General features: G+C 35.6%; 1 protein-coding gene across 1 annotated transcript; it reads left to right on the top strand.

The window, feature by feature from the left end:
• The first annotated feature begins 1,759 nt into the window (after nucleotides 1–1,759).
• On the top strand, nucleotides 1,760–22,043 carry LOC120535003 (C-C motif chemokine 3-like). Its single transcript, XM_039762510.1, has 5 exons — nucleotides 1,760–1,798; nucleotides 12,848–12,875; nucleotides 18,975–19,046; nucleotides 19,696–19,813; nucleotides 21,371–22,043. The coding sequence occupies exons 1-5, from the start codon at nucleotides 1,781–1,783 to the stop codon at nucleotides 21,456–21,458; spliced, it is 324 nt and encodes a 107-aa protein (XP_039618444.1). The 5' UTR covers nucleotides 1,760–1,780; the 3' UTR covers nucleotides 21,459–22,043.
• Nucleotides 22,044–22,628: the final 585 nt, after the last annotated feature.

Raw genomic sequence — 22,628 nt, 5'->3', positions numbered from 1 at the left:
ACTCTCCTGACCTCATGTCTCTTGTAATGTTAGACTCGCACCGAACCACAACTGTGCATGAGCAACCCTGAGACTTATCACAACATGCTTTTATTTCAAACTCAGGTAGATAAATTATTGAGCACCCCTCATATTACACTGATGAAGCTTAGTAGCATTTTAGTTGTCACCCACCACTAAGGAGAACTTCCTGATGGCACTAAAATAAATAAATGAATAAATAAATAAATAAACCAGGGAAGCCTATGTGTGCTCCTTCCACTTTGTGGAAAAGAAGCCAGCAGTATGATGTTTCAAAGAAGCTTGGAGTCCTGGTCCAGAAAGAACAGTCATGAATGTAGAAAACAATTTCTTCAATTGTTTGCCCACCTTGCGCAGTCCAGCAGAAACCTCTCTCCACAGCGGTTAGTTCTGCTAAAGCAACATCCCTAAGTCACATCTTCGAGTTATGTTTGTGTATAGTTTGTGTTTTCTGGCCATATTATCATGGCTTTTCCTTTTTCTCTGAAAGCCATGTGATTCTAAACTTGAGGTGCTGTTGTTTCAATATAATCAGTTTCTATTTTATTTTTATATTAAATTTTTCTAGACAGCTTTCAGTTGAGTGGCTTTCAGTTTACTTTATGTTTAAATCTGTATTGCTATATTTTGTCAGTTGACGACAGTAGCAAGAATCTGATGCCAATTAGTACAGACCAGACTGTTTTTTTGTGATTGTTGAGGAGCATGAACTTAAAAATCTCACTAGTCATTAGAAAGACGGTGACAGATATTATTACGTTAGTTAGGTAAGTTAATGTTAAAGTTAGTGAAGTCCATACACATAAAGTTAAATTCTGGCTTGGCCACGCCAGAACTTTCAATCCAGTAATGCTACTGCTTATGTCAAAAAAAAGTTTATGCAGATGTTCCAAAAAACAAGCTTCAGTTACAGTGGCCGAATAGGTCCAACGTACGGAGGGCCGTGCGTTTAATTATCCAATGTTTATACTTGTTCAGAGCATGACAAAATGAATGGCACATACAGAGATTTTTAAAAGAAGATATTTAGAAATAATAATATATGTAATCCTTTAATATACAAAGAGAGAATGCCACTGCACTCAAAGGGTATTTGCTGAAGTTGGAAAGGCCCCCACAACAGTCCATATTTTATGCCTGTGGTTGCTTTGCTTTTCCCCCAGGACTGGCTTCCTCTTATATTCACATACCACAAGCTACAAGCACTTGTCCATCTGCCATTCTTCCATCATTTTACAGGTAAAGTCACATTCACATGATTTAAAATCACACCACACTGAAAGAGCTGCCTATACTCCTTGCCTCAAAGGCTTCAGGATGAACACTCAGATAGTCTGTCTCTTCTGCTGCTTCGAAATCGGACATCTCCAGTGGTAAAAGTACCACCTTCATTACTATATTTTTCCACACCTATGGTGGCACTCTTGTTTTACTTTATTTTATTTTTGGAAATTATTGCATGCCACTATATTTAATGGGTGATACTTGATGCCAGAGGCAGCTTTTTGTTAGCGGGGTCACTAAGAAGTGATATTGGGAGGATTTTAAAGCAGAGGTAGAACAGTAAATAGCTAATCCAGTCCAAAAATTAAAACGGAACAAGCAATTTAGCACACCCTATGAAAATGTCCTCATATTTTAAAAGCGACAAAATTTCTACAGACCCAAATTTATCTTAAAGATTACACCACATATCTTACACCCCTGTACTTCCTGCTTCTGGTTAAAGAATGAAGAAAGCCAACAATGAAACAGCGAGATGACCTTCTGCAATCTGGTCAGTGCCAAATTAATTAATCTTGTACAGTAGTTTAAATGTAATCTCCGGGCTATGGATAATGAAAAAACTTTTAGCATTTTGAGATTACAACCAAACCTCAAACAAAAGAAAGCATGCTACATCCAATAGCAGTGAAACAAATTATCTATTTTTGTGAAAGATGACAAATATTAAGTATAATATTTTGTAAAACATCCTTTATTTAATTTTTAAAAACAATAAAAATGTAATGTCTTCAATGGTTGATAATTAAGAGTTTAGAAGATGCTACTGCTTAATGGTTATTTGCAGTTGGTTTCAAAACATGCTGCGCACATAATTCTTTAATTTTGTTCTGTCATTAAGCAATATACATTGAACTACTGTAAATAGAAAAAGTTTAATCCTCGTAAGTAAGTTTCCAGTAATGGTTAAATATTAGCCTTTCATCTAACGACAACGCAAACCTAGCTGAAGGAAATGAAACTTGATGTATAATAAGATAATAGTTTGCGTACTTTGGAAAGAGGACACTTTTTTTCTGCAGAATATGTCATATCTCTTCCTAAATAAAGTGACAGTCATAAGATTATGTTTAAGATAGATATAGTACTAAGGTGTTGTACTGTGTTAGCCATTAATAATGGAAAAGCCAAGCAAAATGCCACCTTATATTGGCTAACTAAAAAGATTACAAATTGGCCTGAAGGAGGGTCCTGAGTTGCCTTGAAAGCTTGCATATTGTAATCTTTTTAGTTAGCCAATATAAGGTGGCATTTTGCTTGGCTTTTCTCTTTAAGATAGATAGATAGATAGATAGATAGATAGATAGATAGATAGATAGATAGATAGATAGATAGATAGATAGATAGATAGATAGATAGATAGATAGATAGATAGTGCTGGAACTGATTAGTGTTGCACATGTCCATCGTGCTACCTGTGTGCCATATAAATTAGTCATCATTTTGTATTGATTTTTCAAGAAATTGGCTTCTGTTTCAGAGTCACAGTCAAACCTTATCCCAGAAGTGCTGGAATTCACTCCATAAAGCATGTTTGTTCGTCACAGATTAAAGTGGGAATAAACTGAAGTAAAAAAGCTTATACTAATTTGGATATCTCTTAGAGACAATCTAATTTGGGATCGATGAAAATGCAACACAATGTAGGTACTACCCCTTTATAACCATGGTACATCAACATTTCTCTGCAATCTGAATTTATGCCATTTTAAATATTAGGATGCTAGAATACACTGTTCAATTTATAGCCGGAGATATACAGTATAATTTAAGCAGCCACCAAAACTGCTGTATGTTGGTGCCAAGTTGCATATTCTGAAATGATCAACTGCTACAGAATTGTTAAAATATAAATCTAGCTGGCAAAATGCTTTTAGTAGCATGCAGAATTTAACCAGACCTGCTAATCCATACTGGGCCACACATATTAAAATTTTAATGATGTTAATTTTACTCCACTTCTGATTACTAAAACTATAAACAATAAATGTAAAACATACATTAATTTGATAGCAGTCACATGTGCATGTAGAGAACTATGAAATTCCAATATTCAGATATACATGCACATGCTTTGTAATAGTCAACAAAGCAATGCTTCCAGATGCCATGTAATGGCACAATTCTCACAAACCGAGCATTACAAATGATAATCCTGTGGTGCCACATTACAAAGGAGGAAACTGGAAACAACAACAAAAAACACAAAGGTTATTGGGGCTCCAGCTTATCCCAGCAGCACAATGGCACAAACTAGTCCTGAGTAGGACACAACTGCATCACAGGTATATTCATGTACTGTATGTTCCTATGATTAAGCAAATTTAGCGTAATTATCTAAAATACTGTGGGAGGAAAACAGGAGTAACATCTTTATAATCTAAGTTAATTTGACCAAAAGACTGTGGTTTCAATTCAATAATGTGATTTTTAACTTACATTTTCCTTATTGTTCTTATAATAACATGAAGGTTGTCTTTCCAGGACAAGCATTGACTTTCAACCAATCTGCTCCAAAGTTAGCCTCTTACATCATAAAACAGAAATGGCATGCACAATGTTGCTCTGTCTCACATGCTTTAATAACAAGTTTTTAAAATTGTATTACCTTTGTAGTGACAGATTTTTTTCACCTTTGAACAGTGAATGACTGTCCTGGAATGACATCCTGGAAATCTGAAACCTGCAGATATCAAATCTATCTTCACAAAACCTGCAGATATCAATTCTATCTTTGATCTAAATCCCATACCCAATCATTGTATATGTTACATTTGTGTGTTCTCCCCTTACCTACATTTGGTTTTCTTCCTAAATCCATAAAGACATCTGCTTTAACTTAACTAGTAAGATGTAACAGTACTTGCCAATGATTTTCTGCCTTGTGTCTGATACTGTCCATTGGCTGTGCCCAATTACCCCCAAAAAAACTAAATTGGATTAATTTCATAATTGGGTGCTTTAAATTGGTCTTGTGGGAATGTATGTGATTACGAACTGTGATAGACTGGTTCCCTTGTTCCTTGCTGGTTCCTGACTTGCACTTGATGCTTTCAGGATAGGCTCTGTGCCCCACCAGTTACCATAGACTGGATTAAGCAGGTCAGGAAATATTCATTTATGTTATTTTATTGGTGACACCTTATTTTGCATTACAGCAAATGGAACAAGCATAATTTTGAAAATCTAAATAATTGAACAATTATGATGAGATCAGGCCATTTAGCCCAACAAAGGTTGCCCATTCTATTTGCTTAGATTTTCTAAAATAACATTTAACTATACTACTTGGCAGTTTATTTCATGTGTCTGTCATTTTTGTCATAAAGAAAAAAAATGTAACATTTGTGCAAAGTCTAAATTTAACAAGTTTCCACCTGTCCCCATGATCTTGTTAAAGAATTAATAACCAAGATCCACCTTACTGATCCTTTCATAATTTTAAATGCTTCAATCATATAACTTTCTCTTTGTTCCTGAACTGAAAACGTTTGACTCCTTTACTCTTTACCCAGAGTTCAAAACTTTCACTCGTGGAATCAACCTTCTTGCTCTTCTTTGGACTTTCTCTAGCACTGCTATGTCTTTTTAGTAATAAGGAGACCAAAACTGAATACTGTACCCCAGGTAAAGCCTCACTAGTGTGTTATAAAGCTTAAGCATAATTTCCATTGGCTTATACAAATGTGTTATGTAATGGTTACTGGTTCCTAATGGTTCAGACACATCAACTCCCCGAATTCTGTCCTGCTTATTACAAAATGCTAAATCTAGACAGGCATTCCCTGTCGCTGTTGTTTTAACATACTGTGTTAAAAACAGTCACTGATTGCATCCAAAAACTCCTGTTCCTGTGCTCAGCCATTTATAAAGTTTCCAAATTACTTTTTATATTTTTACTTATACTAATATGTATCCCTCTTTGTTAAGTTATAAATCTGACCTGTCTTAAACTCCCTGTCCCACATTCCATATTTTAAACAATTCTTGTCCAACATACTTATGTACCTCTCCTTTACATTGGTGAACCTCCAGTTCAAATGTAACCTGTCATAGCTTGACTGATCCCATCTTTTCCAGAAGGAGCTCCAATGTGCCACAAACCTATTCCACTCTGTTCATCATCAAGATTTGTATTATGCATTAAACCTTCCAATCTCCTATCACTTACCTGGAGTGGAGTGTGACATGAGCAGAGCTACTCCTCAGCTTTGAAGCTTACTCTTTAAACTTAAATTACAGAACTGGTAGCACGCCCTTATGTACATCATTTGTTCCAATATGGACTAAGGCAACTGTATCTAACACCCTGCTCTGTTCAGGAACCTATAAATTCTTCTTGAGAATTCTCCTACCTGTGCACCTGGGAGGCAAAACATCATTTGAAACTCTTTGTCCTTAGAGAATACTTGATTTTTTTTTTTTTTTTAATAATTATTAAGTCTCTCACTGTTAATACTGTTCTCTCTCTCCTCATCTCTGCCTATCACCACCCAGCTCCACATGGTCATGAAAACAGTTGAACACCTCCAACTCTGGGTTAATGTGCCTGAACAGTGCGCACCACATCCCTTATGCTTACATCCGTGACCCACCTGTTTCTACTTCTCTCGTATGGAGCCTCCTTGCACAGCCCTATATGGAGATCTGAGTAAGATTTTCCAACTCCCTAGTACAATGGAGGTATATAAGTGAAACCCAAGTAGATATTGTATTTTAAATTATGGAAGAGATACTCTTCTATGCCCCATGCTTTCTTACACATAAGCAGAATAGTAATTTAGATTTTTTTTATAATCACAATTTTATTATGATAAACATGTCAAGACTACCTTAGCAATTAAAAAAACAAGGATTATATATGCTACCCCAAAAATCAACCGAACTCTACAGTATAAAAGGAATCAAAGGACGACAGTAAAAAGATGAAACCTTTGGAACCCGTAACAGGTTCTCAAGAGAGAGAAAGAAGAGAAGAGAAAAATGCAGATTACAATCACAAGCTACAATATAATAACAGATTGAAATCAATAAAAATCTAAGCAGTGTAGCCTTGGTGAGGATTCAATAACGTCTTTTTGTAGCAGCTCAAATTCTACGCACCCAGTTTCAAACTCTCATTGCTCCACCTAGTGGTTTTACAAGGTAGTGCAGTCTGCTACTGAAAATGTCTGAAACCGTTTGTGGCAGAGGTGTTAATAGCAAAATATAGTACCCACAACTTCTTGCACATCTGTAATTTGGATTTTGACAAGAAGAAAATATTTGAAAATTATCTTAAAGTTATACTGAAAAAGCATTTGCATTCTTAACAAAGTCTATAGAATGAAGCTAAAATATTAATCTTTAAAATAATCTGAATTGGGTGCCTCATTTAAGAGTACAACTACCACAGCAGTAATAAAGTTAGGGCCGTTTGATTACTGATCCATATCCTTCACCACAGCCGCCCAATGTTCTTTCATCATCTCCAATTAAAATAATTAAATAAAGCTGACAATGAAAAATAAAGAAAATAATATGATGTATGATTAAAGCATGATACAAACAGCAATGAATTAGATTGTTTTTAATAAAAGTAATGCAGAAGATATTATATTAAAGGCAAACGGAAAAAAAATACTGGCCCTAAAAACTGATTTTTATGATCAAATATTTCAGCACAAAGCATATAAAATAAACTAGTTTTTTGTTAATATCTTAAATATTTACTTGTTTGAAAAGTATTGACATTTCAGTATCTCTTTCAGAACGATTCAGTTCATTGTAAAGCAGTGACAGTGGATTTCAACCTCTTGTTTCTTGTCTTACTTCAAACACGAGCACATATTCCCTCTAGTACCAACTGTGTTCTAGAAACATGTTTATTTTCTTCAGAAGTCAAATATTAGATTAACTGGGCACACTGTATGAGTGTGGATGTATGCCTGAATGTGCTGGACTGCTGTTTCATTAATGATGTCAAGCACTCTGGCATCCAATTCATTGCTGCTCCTTTAGTAAAATCCAAAGTATTTATTTACCATTTCCGTTACATAAAAAACTTGTCTTCCTTACCTTAAACCTGTACATTACTCTCAAACTTTTGAGTTAACTATAGTGATCTGTGGAATTTATTGAATCATCCATATTACACTGCATGATTCCCACAAATACATTAATTAAGAAATTTATTCTTCTGATAACTTAGCTACTCCATTCAGTTTTTATCATTCCCTTGTAGATATGAACATCTGAGTAAATGATTAACATTTCCGCAACAAGAAATATTTAAATATTGAATTGCACATTTCATTTCATTCTTAAAAACTAGTACCAGAGAACCTCATTTCCACTCATTTAAGTTTTCAGGGAATATTGGTTAAAGGAAATACTGCAGAACTGCAAGTACAAAGTTTGCAACTGTCAGCCATTATTTTCTATAGTCAGCAAAGATTGAGCTAGTGTGTTTATATATTACATTTTTTTGGCCTTAGTATAGTATATATTTCATTAGTTGTCACTGTAAAAAGAGGAATTGAAAATGCAAAACTATTAAATGTTTCCACACTGTCATAATCTCCTAATTTATTCATGTTTTAGTTGTTTGTGATATTGTGTCTTTATATTTTGCAAAGTGCCTCATTCCATTATGCTTTTGTTAATACAGTAGAACCACAAAATAATAACTGCAAAGTAAAATAATAGTTTATGTTATATTCAGAAAATAAACATGGAGTCCCACAATGCTCAGTACACTGACCTTTACTGTTTTCACTCTAATTTACTTCACTTTCATTGGGAGCTATCATTAGAAAAAATAGCATTATTTTTCACTCATATGCTGGCGATAGCTAACTGCACATTTCTTTTAGAACAAATGCTGTTTCTCTAATGCTGTCCTTCATTATTTGTGTCTCTGGATTAAAGGAGTGGATGGAGGAGAACTACTTGTCTGTGAATAGAGAAAAACACAGAGTGGGGGCAATGATGCAGACCACAACAATATTCTATCACTTTTTAACTCAGTTAGACCAACCAGTAGTTTACTGAACCAGCATGCATCTTAGGCGTTATCTTTATCTATCTATCTATCTATCTATCTATCTATCTATCTATCTATCTATCTATCTATCTATCTATCTATCTATCTATCTATCTATCTATCTATCTATCTATCTATCTATCTATCTATCTAACAGCAGCATGTTGGCCATTATGTGAAACACAAAGTAACTTATAAGCACCACTTCAAAGAAGAAGCCTGGTGACCCTATTTATTGCCATGCACACAACTGGCTTAAGCATCTCCAACAGTCTACTGGCAATATATCTCAGCATGATGGGTGAGTCTGGACAGGTCTTCCTTCACCAGCTATAGAAGTGCCATTAATTTGGCTCTTAGCAACCTGTATGTCTCCAATACTGCACCATCACTTAGGTGATTGAGTGGGTTTAATTGTGCTTGTACCACTGCATTACCCCACACAAGTCAGCTGCGTGTGGATGAAGTTAATAATACATTTTATTTATATAGAGCCTTTCCTATGCTCAAGGCACTTACAGAATATAAGAGAGAACGGCAGGGTATGCAGTATATAGCATTGTACAAACCAAATAAATAAATAAAGAAGATTAAGACAGTAAATTCAGAGAAAAGCCTAACAGACAACATAACTGATGGTTATGATTAGCACACACATACAGGTTACATGAGCATCTTGACAGAGAGGTAAACTGAGAGAAGGGTAATAAAGTCAAGTAGAGCTAAAAGCCTTCCTGAACAGATGAGTTTTGAGTTGTTTTTTAAAAGAATTCATGGAGTCAGCTGATTTAATTAATTTTGGTAGGTAATTCCAGAGTCTGAGCGCTATACAGCTGAAGGCCCTGTCACCCATGGAGTGTAGATTAGTGTGGGGCACAACAAGATTGCCAGAATCAGAGGACCTTAGTGGGCAGGCAGGCACATAGTGATGGAGAAGGTCACTGATGTAGTTTGGCATGAGGTTATTTAAGGCTTTGTAGGTTATTAGTAGGATTTTATATTAGATTGAGTTTGATGTGCTCGCTGCTGCTGGTTCGCGTAAGGGCTCTTGCAGCTGAGTTTTGAATAAGCTGGAGCTGTGATATAAGATTAGAAGGGGCACCTGCCAGCAGCGAGTTACAATAATCTATGCGGGATGTGATAAAAGAATGGACATGTTTCACAGCATTAGAAAAGGAGAGGAAGGAGCGAATTCGGGATATGCTACGGCTGTGAAAGTAAGAAAGTTTCTTAATGTGATTTATGTGGGCGGAATAAGAGAGGGAGGAATCAAAAATAACACCAAGATTCTTAGAGGCAGGTCTGATGAGATCACCGCCAAGATTGACTGGGAAGGAGCTCATTTTATTAAGTTGCATTTTAGTCCCATTCAGGTTTTAATTTCACTAAGGCAGGTTGTGAGCTGAGAAAGCTCTGATGAAGTTCCACTTTTAACATTGAAGTAGAGTTGAGTATCTTCTGCATAAAGATGATAGCCCAGTCCATAGCTACAAATAATATGGCCAAGGGGAAGCATATAAATACAGAAGAGAAGAGGGCCGAGGACAGAGCCCTGAGGAACTCCTTATGTGACTGGCGCCGAGCTGGATCTGCTGTTGCCAAGACTAACAAACTCTTGCTTATCAGTCATATAAGACTTGAACCACTGGAGGGTAGTGTCAGAGATACCCAGCATGTTCTCCATTCTGGACAGTAGAATGTCATGTCTGACAGTGTCAGATGCTGCACTGAGGTCTAAAAGAATTAATATGCTGGTTTGTCCAGAGTCTGCTGCCATAAGCAAATCATTGGTCACCCATAGCAGAGCAGTTTCACAGCTGTGCCGCGCCCTGAAACCAGATTGAAAGGGTTCCATCAAGTTATTAGTGGTTAAGTAATTGGTGAGCTGGGAGGCTACAACACACTCAAGAGCTTTTGACAGGAAAGGTAAGTGGGAAATAGGACGGAAATTGTTAAGTCTGTCAGCATCAAGACCAGACTTTTTTAACATTGGGGTTACAGAAGCCATTTTAAAAATAAGTGGCACAGAGCCAGTGTTAAGGGATGAGTTTATTATTGTTGTAGCAGTCGGGATTATGGCATGAAGGCAGGATTTAGTTTAGTAGTTTATTAGTTGGCCTCATTTTACAAAGCAGGTTATTAACAAATGCAGATGTGACTGGCGAAAACTTAGAGAAGGAGCAGGATGGAGTGGGAAAACAGGGAGAGATATAAACAGATGATATATTTATGTTGGTTTAATTTACATCTTTAATTTTGTTACGTAAAAAGTATAGGAATTCCTCGCAGACTTCAGTAGAGGAGGTAGTTGGGCCAGATGTGGGTTCAAGTAGTTTATTAACTACAGAAAACAAAACCCTTGGGTTATCGTGGCCACTTTCTATTATTCTGCCATAGTGGGTGTTCTTAGCAGCAGTTAGTGCTTCTCTGTAAGCTCTTTGGTAGTCAGAGAAAGCCTGGATGTGCATGGTGAGGCCAGTCTTATGTGACATTCTCTCAAGGCGTCGGCCAGCTGCTTTCATAGATCGCAATTCTGAGTTATACCAAGGAGCTGAACGTTTAAAGGAGACCTAATGTTTTAAAGGAGCTGTTTTATCTAATGCTGAATGAAGGGCTGAGATTTAGTGGTCAACAAGACTATCTAGTGTTGGGGGAATAGGTGCAGACAGTAAAAGATCAGAAATGGATCCAGAAAGGATAGAGGGACAGATATTTTTAAGTTGGCATCCCAGTTGGTGTCTCCGGTTCAGGACAAGGATTCTTGCATTTTTCATAAAGGAAATAAAGCCTCATTGTCTTTTTTATAATACTTGATTAAACTGGGATTTGTTCTTTTATATTTGTCAGAAGGCATTGATTGGTTCCCACTAAGGGAATGCATTAGTGTATTACTCTACATGTACATATATATGTACATATATATTTAACTTATAGAAGTGCTTTTTATTTCCTGTTTTTGGTTCTTTTTTTCTTTTTGCAGTGCCTTTAGCTTTTCCAGCTATTTGTTGCAGTATGTAGTTGCTTTGTGAAGCTCTGATTGACGGCCAATGTTTGTTTATTAGGTACTGCAGGAGGTAGCCAGTTAGTGCAGGAATTCAGGATTAACATATGAGTTGGGCCAGATGAACAACTTTAACAAACAACTTTAATATACTACTTTAGTTACGAAGAGTTTTGGGAACCAACTTTTTTGCAACATATGCATTTAAGTATGAGTTAATGTCATTATTAATGCTATGGAGTTTTCTGGAAACCCAGCCCAGTTATTGAAAAAAGAATATGAAAACCAATCTAACAATTAACAGGACTCGAAGTAAAATAATTTGCTTTATGAAAGGCATGCAGTTTTCATGAAGCATGAAGAAGCGCTGTATCCCAAACAATACTACTTACAGTATATAAAGATGGAAACAAATATTTAGTAGCAAGACAATATATAACCAAAGAGAAACATGCTAAACACTTTATTGACATTAGCTAATTTTTTTAAAACACTTTTAACACTATATATTCTTATATTTAATTATTAAGGCACACAACATATGAAATGTTACAGAGAAAACATTGCAAAGTGACAAATTGCTCTTCTTTAAAGTTGCAAGACACAAAGTACTGCAAGTGCACAAGGACAAATGAGAACACTAAACATGATAAAATGACACAATGCTATTATTTAAAGTTATTCAGATGTAGATGCCACATGGGCTAGATGAGCATCCCTGCCAGAAGAGGGGATGCCTTCTTACCCGGAAGGGAGGCTCATAACAGGCAGATAGAGTTCCCGGTTGGGGAGGAAAAGGAGATTAGACCTGGAAGTAAAGACCAGAAGGGATGGACGGACATGCTACTGAAAGGGGAAGATGTCACTGGGGACTTTTTACTTGTTTAGTTCAATTGGATGTCAAGACTTGATTTTTTGTCTTTCAGTGAAGAAGACATGGTGACATTTATGGTTTGTTTTTGTGCCCAGTTATCGCTAAAGGCTCCAGGATTTGTTTCTGTCAGGACTTTAGGTCCATCTTTGCAGAGCATAGTATGACTATATCTCCCATCCTTATGGAAACCAAGAGAAGCCAGCATCACATTGCTCTGTTTTAACCTGTTGAAACTTACCATCGGAAATACTCATGTTACTTTTGATTTCTCAGAAACATTAGATACTGTGGATAACTTAATTAAAACTGATTTTTTCTCACTGTACCTCTGAATTTCTTCACATCATCTGTGCCTTGCTGTGTATATAATGTGCTGGTCTGAATCTGCAGCATGTCTGGTTCGGTTATCTCTAAAATCATTGCTTTCAGTGCCCACTCATTTTTGCTAACAGATCTATTCTGTTCAATGCTGGGTGTTTATTTGTGCTTTGTACTCTTTTAATTCATTGTAATTATGAGGATTTTTCACCTTTTACATATGTTGTGGCAGTGGTGGGTCATGTCCCTCATGGTGTTACAAGCCTTCCTCTGCGGTTTACTTTTGGGTTTTGGTTTATCTACAGTTATGTTTTTTTTCTTTTAGGAGATTTCAATGAAAACTGCAGGCAGAGGTAGGTGACGGGGGAACAGTTGGGAGGTAGCTTGTCTGCCTACTTTTAATGTTTTCTCCTTTCTTTCATTTTTTGCAGAATGCAGGAGGCCTGCTTTGGGTCTTCTGGGTGCTTTTTGCAGGTAGGGGTGGATTTCAGGGGTGTGACTACTGGATGATCACACATACACATCACAGCCAATTTAGCACTGACAATTCACCTTATTTGTGGATCTTTGGACTGACTAAACACTCCTCACCCTGAGCTCTCTCACCTCAAAGGAAAGCATCACTGGCACACAAAATATTCACCCTATAAAATCAGAGCAGCCTAAAGACATATGTTCTCACTGTGTCTGTGTATACTTTAATTACATCTGATATTGTATTTTGATAGCTTTATGGCTTTTGGTTTCATCTTCTTTTTTATTAGCATAGAAAACCGTGGGCTCATTTGTGCAATATTTACAGCCCACAAATGCAAAGGAAATTTACAGCTTTTAACACAAGGCACAAAACAAAGAACTAATAACTTGCAAAGCATGTGTTGCTGGTATAAGAATCCATTAAATTCAATTCCTGTACATTAATTGCCCATATTTGTCAGCATTCTTTGGCCAGCACACCATACTGACATATGTTTTTGCATTCTGATCCTGTGATTAACCAAGAATGTTAATTGGATCTTTATTCTTGTTTACTGCTATAACCCTTATTTACTATTATCATCCCAGACAGTACAATATCAGAACAATTTAATGTAGATTTCTGGCATCACCTTAACTGCTCTCTGTGTCTTTGAAGCCAGTAGTTGTCAATGAAAATCAAGGGAAAAAGAAAAAATGAAAGATAAAATCTATATATGATAAATAGAGTTTTACAAGTATCTTTTTATCATAAAAGTATATAATTGAAGAGCATACAGATAGCACGGAACACCCTCTCTACAAAAGGAATATTTTTCATATAAAAGAATTCTTGTACAAAAGAAGAACAATTGGACCTTGTGTCTATCTGTTGGTTGTCTTTTCTACAGGCCAGAAAACCATCACGACTGCTGAAATGTGAGGATAATAAATTATTCATATTTCGTACCCTCTTCAAACTTGATCAGGAACTTTATACAGCATACAAATTATCTGAAATGGAATTTAACTGCTGCAGAGGGCTGGCGCCCTGCCTGGGGTTTGGATGGATGGATGGAATTTAACTGTTAGTTTAAATTATATTCGTATGTGGCAAAATCATCACATGAGTTATCCATCCATTATCTAACTCGCTATAACCTAACTAGAGGGTCACGGAGCCAATCCCAGCCAACACAGGGGGCAAGGCAGGAAGCAAACCCCAGGGCAGGGCACCAGCCCACCACAGGGCACACACACAAAGCACAATTTAGAATCTCCAATGCACCAAACCTGCATGTCTTTGGACTGTGGGAGGAAACCGGAGCACCCAGAGGAAACCCACACAGACACGGGAGAACATGCAAACTCCACGCAGGGAGGACCCGGGAAGCGAACCCGGGTTTCCTAACTGCAAGGCAGCAGTGCTACCACTGCGCCACCCTCACATGAGTTATTCATTGAGTAAATTGTAATTTATTATTAAGTTCTTTAAAAAAAAAGATCATGGTCATGTGCAGCTCAAAAATACCATGCATCTCTAATATTGCTTTAGAAAAAAATGCATACAGTCCTTGTAAACAAAGCGATCAATTTTAAACGTTACCCATCTTATTGATTCTTGTGTAAGATGCTTGGAGATACTACCAAGTAAAAATAGTAATTCACAGAAAAATATTTAATGTTTGAATTGCATATAGATAAGCACGTTCTAATAAAAAAACAACCATGAGAAAACAGAAGTTTGTGAAGCTATAGCAAAACTAAAGCAGAATTTCCTGCAACTTCCAGTAAAGTTTGTTATTACATTTTACTTCAGTTTCCTTCAATTGAAATTTTGTCAAAAACTGATTAATAGAATTTCGACAGTAATTTGCAATGGAGATTTGAACACAGAATATTGTCAAAAGAAATTGATAAAACAAATCTAATTTCTACTATACAGTCAAAGGTTTTACACAGTCTGTCCAGGTTGAGGGGGTATCACATTTTCATTTCCCAACATCACATTAATGTACTTTGCCAAGTTCCTTCTGCTGTCTCTCTATTTTGTAGTTTGGTTATTTCTCCTTCCATTGCAGTGTGTCCCACCTTTGATACTTGATTCCCTGGGTTTCTGAGAGATTATATTTAAAAACCTCAGGTAGCATTTAAATTCTGGGTAATGCTCAGAACTGTTTCTGGAGTCCCTAAGTATAGTTCTACAGTGAGCAGTCCTGTTGCCATCCTAAACGCTTGTCTTTGCACTCTACAATACAACTTCCTAATTTAAAAAGCAAGACAGTCTGTTTGTAATGTACAGAAGAGTCAATCCTGTCAAGAGTTCACTTTGTCTCTTGTCAGCCTCTGACACTAACTTCTTTATTCAGGACTTACTGCCCCTGGATGGGCCTTTGCCTTGCCCAATGCTACTATCTAGTGTGATTCCCTCTCATGTACAGCCTACGATGAGGAATAATAGAGTTGGGTGATGTGTAGAATTCTCAGGTTTGTCAATAATCCACTTAGAAATCACCATTGACAATATTATTACTCTTTTAATTAAAAAGGTGTATCATCATTGCTTTTTGCCATACAACCTTGTTTACTATAGAAAAGCAAAGATTGACAAAAATATAGACCGGCACAAAGTACCATAGCCATTTCATATTATTTATGCAAATAAATGTTTGCTTTACTTATAAATCAAAGTAAACATTTTTCTTGCTAAGCGACATACATCAGCCTTCAACTTCTTCCAAACGTCAAATTTACAGAACAGAAGATGATCAATTATAGCCTTGATTAAAATGAAATAGTACCCATTATGGTTGTGATGGTCCATATCAAATTCTTTTGAGGCAGTGATGGGGAGCACCACACACTCCCCAAATTCATCTTACTGATGGTTTGCTTATTCCAAGTAGACTGGATAAGCTGTTAAACCCAGAGCAAGTTGAAAGATACCATGTGTATTATCATATTCCCCTCTACTTACCCTTTACCTAGGGGTAAGTGTACTTATCAGATTCGTTACCAGGTTGATCTACTGTTACACCTTAAGATTAACACACACATACTTAGCATAAAGATGAAGGACGCCTCACACCTGGACAAACTTGTTAGGAAGGCAGGCTCTATTGTAGAAATGAAGCTGGACAGTTTAACATCTGTGGCACAGCGATGGGCACTAAGCAAGATCCTGTCAATCATGGAGAATGCACTGCATCCACTGAACAGTGTCATCTCCAGGCAGAGGAGTAGCTTCAGTGACAGTCCTGCTCCACTGACAGACTGAGGAGATCGTTCCTCCCCCACACCATGCGACTCTTCATCTCCACCCAGGGGGGGTAAACGCGAACATTATTCAAAGTTATTTTCAGTTTATACATGCATTTTTATTACTCTTTAATTTAATTTTTTTTTTTTTGTTTGTTTGTTTTTTTTGTATCAGTATACTGCTGCTGGATTATGTGAATTTCCCCTTGGGATTAATGAAGTATCTATCTATATACTCATACACAGAGAAACTCAGTGCCCAATGAATAACAAACACACAGCTGGTTAACCTCTAGCCCTTTAAACCACACAAGTGCCTTAGGATTAACACAGTCTGTCACTCTTTCAACACTTCAAGAGATTATCGGCACGAAGAACATACAATGTTTTAAAGTAATCTCAGACCTAAATAAACTTTTGGTCTCCAAGAATACATTTAAACACACAAACGCTCAGCATCCTTGACTATAGGCCATTTACTTACTTTATGTACTGTTCCCTACTTTTGGGTGGAGCTCTCACCCTCAGCCCTTAATAAACCTCGCAGCACAAAGCATATGGCAAATCTCCGGCTGCACCAGGTGTTCAAAGAAATCTACCTTATTACTTCAATCACTCTAGACATTAAGACAAAGAATAGAAAGTTGAAAGCAGCGTGGTATTTATTACAGGAATAATAATATCAGTAGAATAAAGAATAATAGATAATAGGACTGATAGTAAAGTCTGGATATATATAGTGTTTAGAAAAAGCTAATGAAAAAGTAAAGATGACAAGGATGAATGTCACAGGCGGCTTGTGATCTAATACTTGTAGTTGTTCATAAGATGCTTTTCTGATAATCAGATGGAAATGGCCGCATGTTGTCAGCGCCCACTTCTGACGTCGTTCTGTTCCCTTCTCCTGATGTCTTCATCCCTTCTTCTTCCTCCCTCCTATATTGCTCCTCAGACAAAGCATATTTATTATAAAATTCTACCGGGAGGTTTTGCAAGATTGTTAGATATTCTAATTGGCTGTCTGCCAATATAATGAATAAATTCAATGTCCGTTTTCCCAAACAATAAAACTTTTTTGATGTTGCCTGACGTATTGGCATTTCTTCCTTTCTCAGGCTGTAAAATAATTTAGCTACTTTTTTCCCAGATGCCCATGTTATAAACTAATTAATAGTCTTAGGCACCAGCATGTCTTCCTTTCTTTATGGAACAGCTGTTTTAAAAGTGAGGTACAACTAGGAAGAGGATATGCTTTGATTTGTCCTGAATGTAGGTCATCTGTTGTTGTTTTGAGCAAAATATAACAAAAATACAGAACAAAATTTACAGATTTTGTATCCCATAACACCATGATACTGCAACACACTTTTCAACAGGTATACATTTAGAAAATCTCATATCTTTAACTCTAAGCAGAGATTGCTAGAGTCAGCAAATACATAAAGTGGTATTTGCCACATACAGTGAATAGAAAGACAGTCATGATCAAAGAACAATCCAAGCAGGATTTTATCCCATTAGTCTCGTTGTTGTTTTGACTTCATTCATGAATCAAGACCAAATGCTACACTCTTGCTTTGAAAAGACCTACAATAACCAGCATTATGAAACATTCTGGCTGTCCTGTATTCTCTTAATAATATTCTGCATATGGCTTCTTCATTATCAGTAAAAACACAGAGAGTGCATAAAATGGTGCATCCACCACACTGACCCCGTTTTATAAGGGAAAATATAATCAGATTTGTATTTTTCTGCTAAGGCCACATGTGCCCAGAGTAAGTGAGGAATTTATGATGGGTTCAATCATGTGGTTTAAATCATTGGCAATCTGATGTCCATCAACAATATAAGAAATGAATAGCTGCTGGTCAATGATATTGTCTTTTGGCATAAGCCTAAGGCCCTACCTCTATCTTATATCATGCCAGCCCATCAGTTTTAAAATTTCATTTTTAAAAAAATTGAATTCAAGAAATTGGAGGTCTGTTGTTTTTCCATCTGTCCTCAAACCCTTATAGTCAAAGACAGGGCTAAAAGAACCCACAGTCTGTCCTAGTAGCATCCACCACAAATCACGATCCATTCTGGACTAGGTGCTAGTCAGTCACAGGTCACATTAATGCCAGACCAGTTTATAATCGCCAAACTCAACAATTATATTTGGGATATGATAGTTAAGCCAAAAAACCTGAAAACAATGAGAATAAAAAAAAACAAAAGAGCTGCATAGACATTGCAACATGTAAATTCTGTCCAGATTGCAACCAAGACAGAATTTGACCCCAATTCCTAGAAGCAGCAGCACTAACTACTACACTGCCATGATAGGTGGAGATGAATGACTCACACAAAATAATGATTTCATTTGTTTATTCCCTTGACAACTACAGTAATTAATGTGGCATACTTTTAGCTTTGTCTTAAAGATTTATAGATATCACCAACCCTTAACCATCATCTGTCATTTGTTTAATAACAACTAAAAAATAGTATCTATGCACATTTCAGGTAAGATTGTTTAGATCAAATATATCAGAGCTGTGAGTATGAAGGAAGTTTGTAACTTTCCCTCTCTACTTCCTCTCAGAGTGATACCATTCCTTAAAAGTCTTCTTCCAAGAACATTCATTAAGCAAAATGTGGAATTTCCCTCTCGTGTTTTTAAATACTGGCTGTGCTTCCACTGGAGACAGAACATAACTAGCACTGTCAGTAACATTCTCCTCACTTTACAGATTCTGAAATGAAAATCTTTGTGTTCACCATTGTTATTGTGCTGTTCTACATGGTGCTGGAAGTCAAAGCAAGTAAGTTTGTCTGAGTTTGCTTTAAAATGTTTTATCATCATGAGGCTAATGCATGTGCTCCATACTTGAGCTCTTGTACAATGTATGTTTTAGAAGAATTAAGCTAACTTTCAAACGTTGTGTACTTTATTTGCCTCTTTTATCTTTTAGTATAAACACACACTGTGACAGGTGTTATTATGAAAGGAGGAATGAAGAATGCAGATCTTCTATTCATTTCTGTATTGTCATTCCTTATTGCAAAGCATCTTATTAGACTTCTCCTTATGCTAATGGATCAATAAGCGAATACAGCAATAATTAATTGTTGACATGGAAACTTAAGCAAAAGAATTGCAATTATTAACATGTTCCATTATTGTTATTACTTTTTAATGAACTCTCCGTATTTATTTTACCATTTAATTTAATTTCTGTAGCATAATTATAATAAATAATACTGAAAGTCTAATTTATTGTCTCTCACAAATGCACAATGTACTGTTAGTTTTGTACATTGTGCAAGGGAATGCATATCCAAAACATTTACTTAATATGATATTATATTATCTTTATAAACTATAAAGTATGTAAGTATTTACTAATTAGCACAGTATTTATTATTAATACACACATAAAGTAATCAAACCTTTTCCCTGCTTTTTTCCAGCTCAATCAGTAAACACTCCTCAACAGTGCTGCTTTAAATTCACCACTAAACAACTGCCTAAAAATATCATTGAACGTTTTGAAGTAACAAATAAGCAATGTCCTCTAGCTGGAGTCACGTAAGTATATTGGAACTGAAATATTACTGCCCTGCAATTTATTTTAATTATTGTACATTACAAAACACAATTTTTTAGATATGCAAAATAGGGGAATTGTTGATATTATTATTGGAGACTTTAAGACTTCTTAGTGATTTTTGGTCATTAATAAATCACCAAACAAGAAATAAATGGTGAGCAATATTGTAAAGTAATCATTATATATTTTAAATTCTTATTCTGAATATTCTGTATATTAAAATGGATTACATTGTAAGATTCCAAACGCCTAGATTGCAAAATACAAACTAAAGGATCTATTGCTTGAAAACAGCATTGTGGGATGCATCCCATGAAAAACTTGTAAAATGTTTGGAAGTAAAATCTCTGGAATCTGATAAAGAGATGAAGGTGTTTGCCTTGAGCAAACCATGAGAAGAAAGCAATATGATAATCTGCAAAACATTGACATTGAGAAACGACTGAGGAGGACACATTCATGGGCAATATACAGTATAGCCTCTCCGCCCTAAACTGAAATAAACAAGTTTAAAAATGCGGGAAAGGGCAAATGGATAATATAGCATAGGCCTATTTAATACAGTAGATTATTATTTTGGATGAATATGAAACATTTACAGAATAAAACAGATCAATATTTATATACTATATTGATGTTAAACAAGCAGTTAAATACTTGGTCTGGTGGCATAATGTGTTATTGGACCGAACTGAACTGACGGCCTTGTCAAATACACTGTAAAACATTATCTACTTGGTCAACGACAACACATTTCAATCAAACCAAATAGACTTGGTGGTCTCAAGACAGTTCATCATAACTTTAGATTATGTGTTCAGTTAATCAATTTTAATATCATACAGCATCTGTTTCCAACAAATAGTATCACAAGGTGCTTTAAGAAACCAGCAATAATAAAATAGAAAACAAAATAAGATAAATAAATTAGTCATATTGAGATGGTAAAAAGAGTTTTGTAAGGATCTAATCAAAAAGGCAGAATATGCATTTGCTCTGCTGAAAGCAGAAACTAATAAAGCAGATTCAGAGTCAGTTTAGTCTTCATTGAACAGTTCATATCCATGGCAAATATAAAAATTATGGTTAAAAGCAGCCTTATGATAGATAAAATTAACCAAATGACTGTTAACAGGCTATACAGGTCACTTTTGGGGAGTGTGTTGAGAGTGTAGTTCAATAAAGTTTCCCCTTGATCTTTAAGCGATGCCTCAGCAAGTCTATATAAAGGCTGTGTGCATTTTAAATGTTCAGCTGCTGGTGTTGGACTCTTAGCTGGAGCACTAAAAGGCAGCGCAAATCTTTTCAATGGGTCTTCTCAGTTAAAGTGATGGGACCTACTCTGTAAAAGAACGCACACTCTCACTTAAACTTCTTTTTCTGAATGAGGCTTCATAAGCAGATTAATTAAGTCGTATATTTTAGAGGTAAAGATTACTTTCATTCTATTTAGTTTTTTTCATTATAACTCTTATTCTGTTTTTCAGAAAAGAATATTTTAACACTTTCCACCTATGTTTGTGCTACTTTTCCAGATTTTACACTAAAAAGGGTTACCAAATTTGTGCAAAACAACATGACGAATGGGTAAAGAAACTCACAGAACCTAATAAGAAGGAATGAAGAGGAAGATGGAGAGTTAAATAAGAAACAATGACACATTTTATAAAATTTTATAATCTTGAGAAAGAATTAACAAAAGGTGGGCAAAATAAAATCCAAAGACTGTTGTAAGGGAGAAACACATTCTCTGGAGAAAAGAGAACAAAAATCTTCATTGAGATCAGAGATCCACTCTTTGTGTTCCTACGTGTATTTTAATTGTAAAGTTCTTTCTGTTACACAGTTAAGCCATGTAAATGTGCAGACAGTTTGCATCTTCTTTATAGTTTGATTGTGATAGCATGTAAAATGCTTTAAAATAATGTGAAACCATAAAGGATCCATAATGACTTCCATTTTATTGAAAGGTTTATGATGTTGTAATGTCCATCTTAATTTTCATTTTCAATTTACTCTTACTGTATTTAAATTAAATTGTTTTATTCTATATTTTTTATTCTCATTTATTTCTTCCTGGTATTGTTACTATTACAGGCAGCTATTTGTGTGAGTTTTAAATTGTGGCATTATATTTGTTTTCTATGGATCCATAATTTAAAGGTCATATCATTAAGATTTATTTATTAATAAATAAATTCACTTTAACACCGATTGGAATTTTGAGTTGATTTATTAAGTAGATAGTAAAAATACTTCATACCAATTCAAAATGTAATAGTGATTTGATCAAAGTTCAATAAATTCAGTTTTCAAAAGGGGGTTTTAAAGGGGAGAAATTTGTGGGATAAAGCAATAAGAAGTTACAAAACATAACTGTATAAAGTGTGGAGTGTTACGAAATTCACTAGGAAAATACACTGGCCAAATGCCAAAAGCCACAGTCTCTCCTGCTCTAAATTCTCCCCTTTGCCAAAAGAAACCGAGGCATTGCATTTGATCAGAAGTTAAGCCACATATCACAAATAATGACTTGCTGTTAAACATGTCTACTGTCCTATTGTTTTCTTTCATAAAATACTTGGACATACAATCCATATACAGTGCATCCGGAAAGTATTCACAGCGCATCACTTTTTCCACATTTTGTTATGTTACAGCCTTTTTCCAAAATGGATTAAATTCATTTTTTTCCTCAGAATTCTACACACAACACCCCATAATGACAACGTGAAAAAAGTTTACTTGAGATTTTTGCAAATTTATTAAAAATAAAAAATGGAGAAAGCACAT

Source organism: Polypterus senegalus, chromosome 9, assembly GCF_016835505.1.
Source record: "Polypterus senegalus isolate Bchr_013 chromosome 9, ASM1683550v1, whole genome shotgun sequence".
In the NCBI taxonomy this organism is placed as follows: Eukaryota; Metazoa; Chordata; class Cladistia; order Polypteriformes; family Polypteridae; genus Polypterus; species Polypterus senegalus.
The sequence above is the reverse complement of the archived record's forward strand: the minus strand, read 5'-3'. Positions and strand labels throughout refer to the sequence as shown.

Excerpts from the sequence above, each read along its gene's own strand:
- LOC120535003 (XM_039762510.1), top strand. Across the intron at positions 12,876-18,974 it reads AATGAAAACTGCAGGCAGAG|ATTCTGAAATGAAAATCTTT; the intron begins GTAGGTGACGGG and ends CTCACTTTACAG. Across the intron at positions 19,814-21,370 it reads TGTCCTCTAGCTGGAGTCAC|ATTTTACACTAAAAAGGGTT; the intron begins GTAAGTATATTG and ends CTACTTTTCCAG.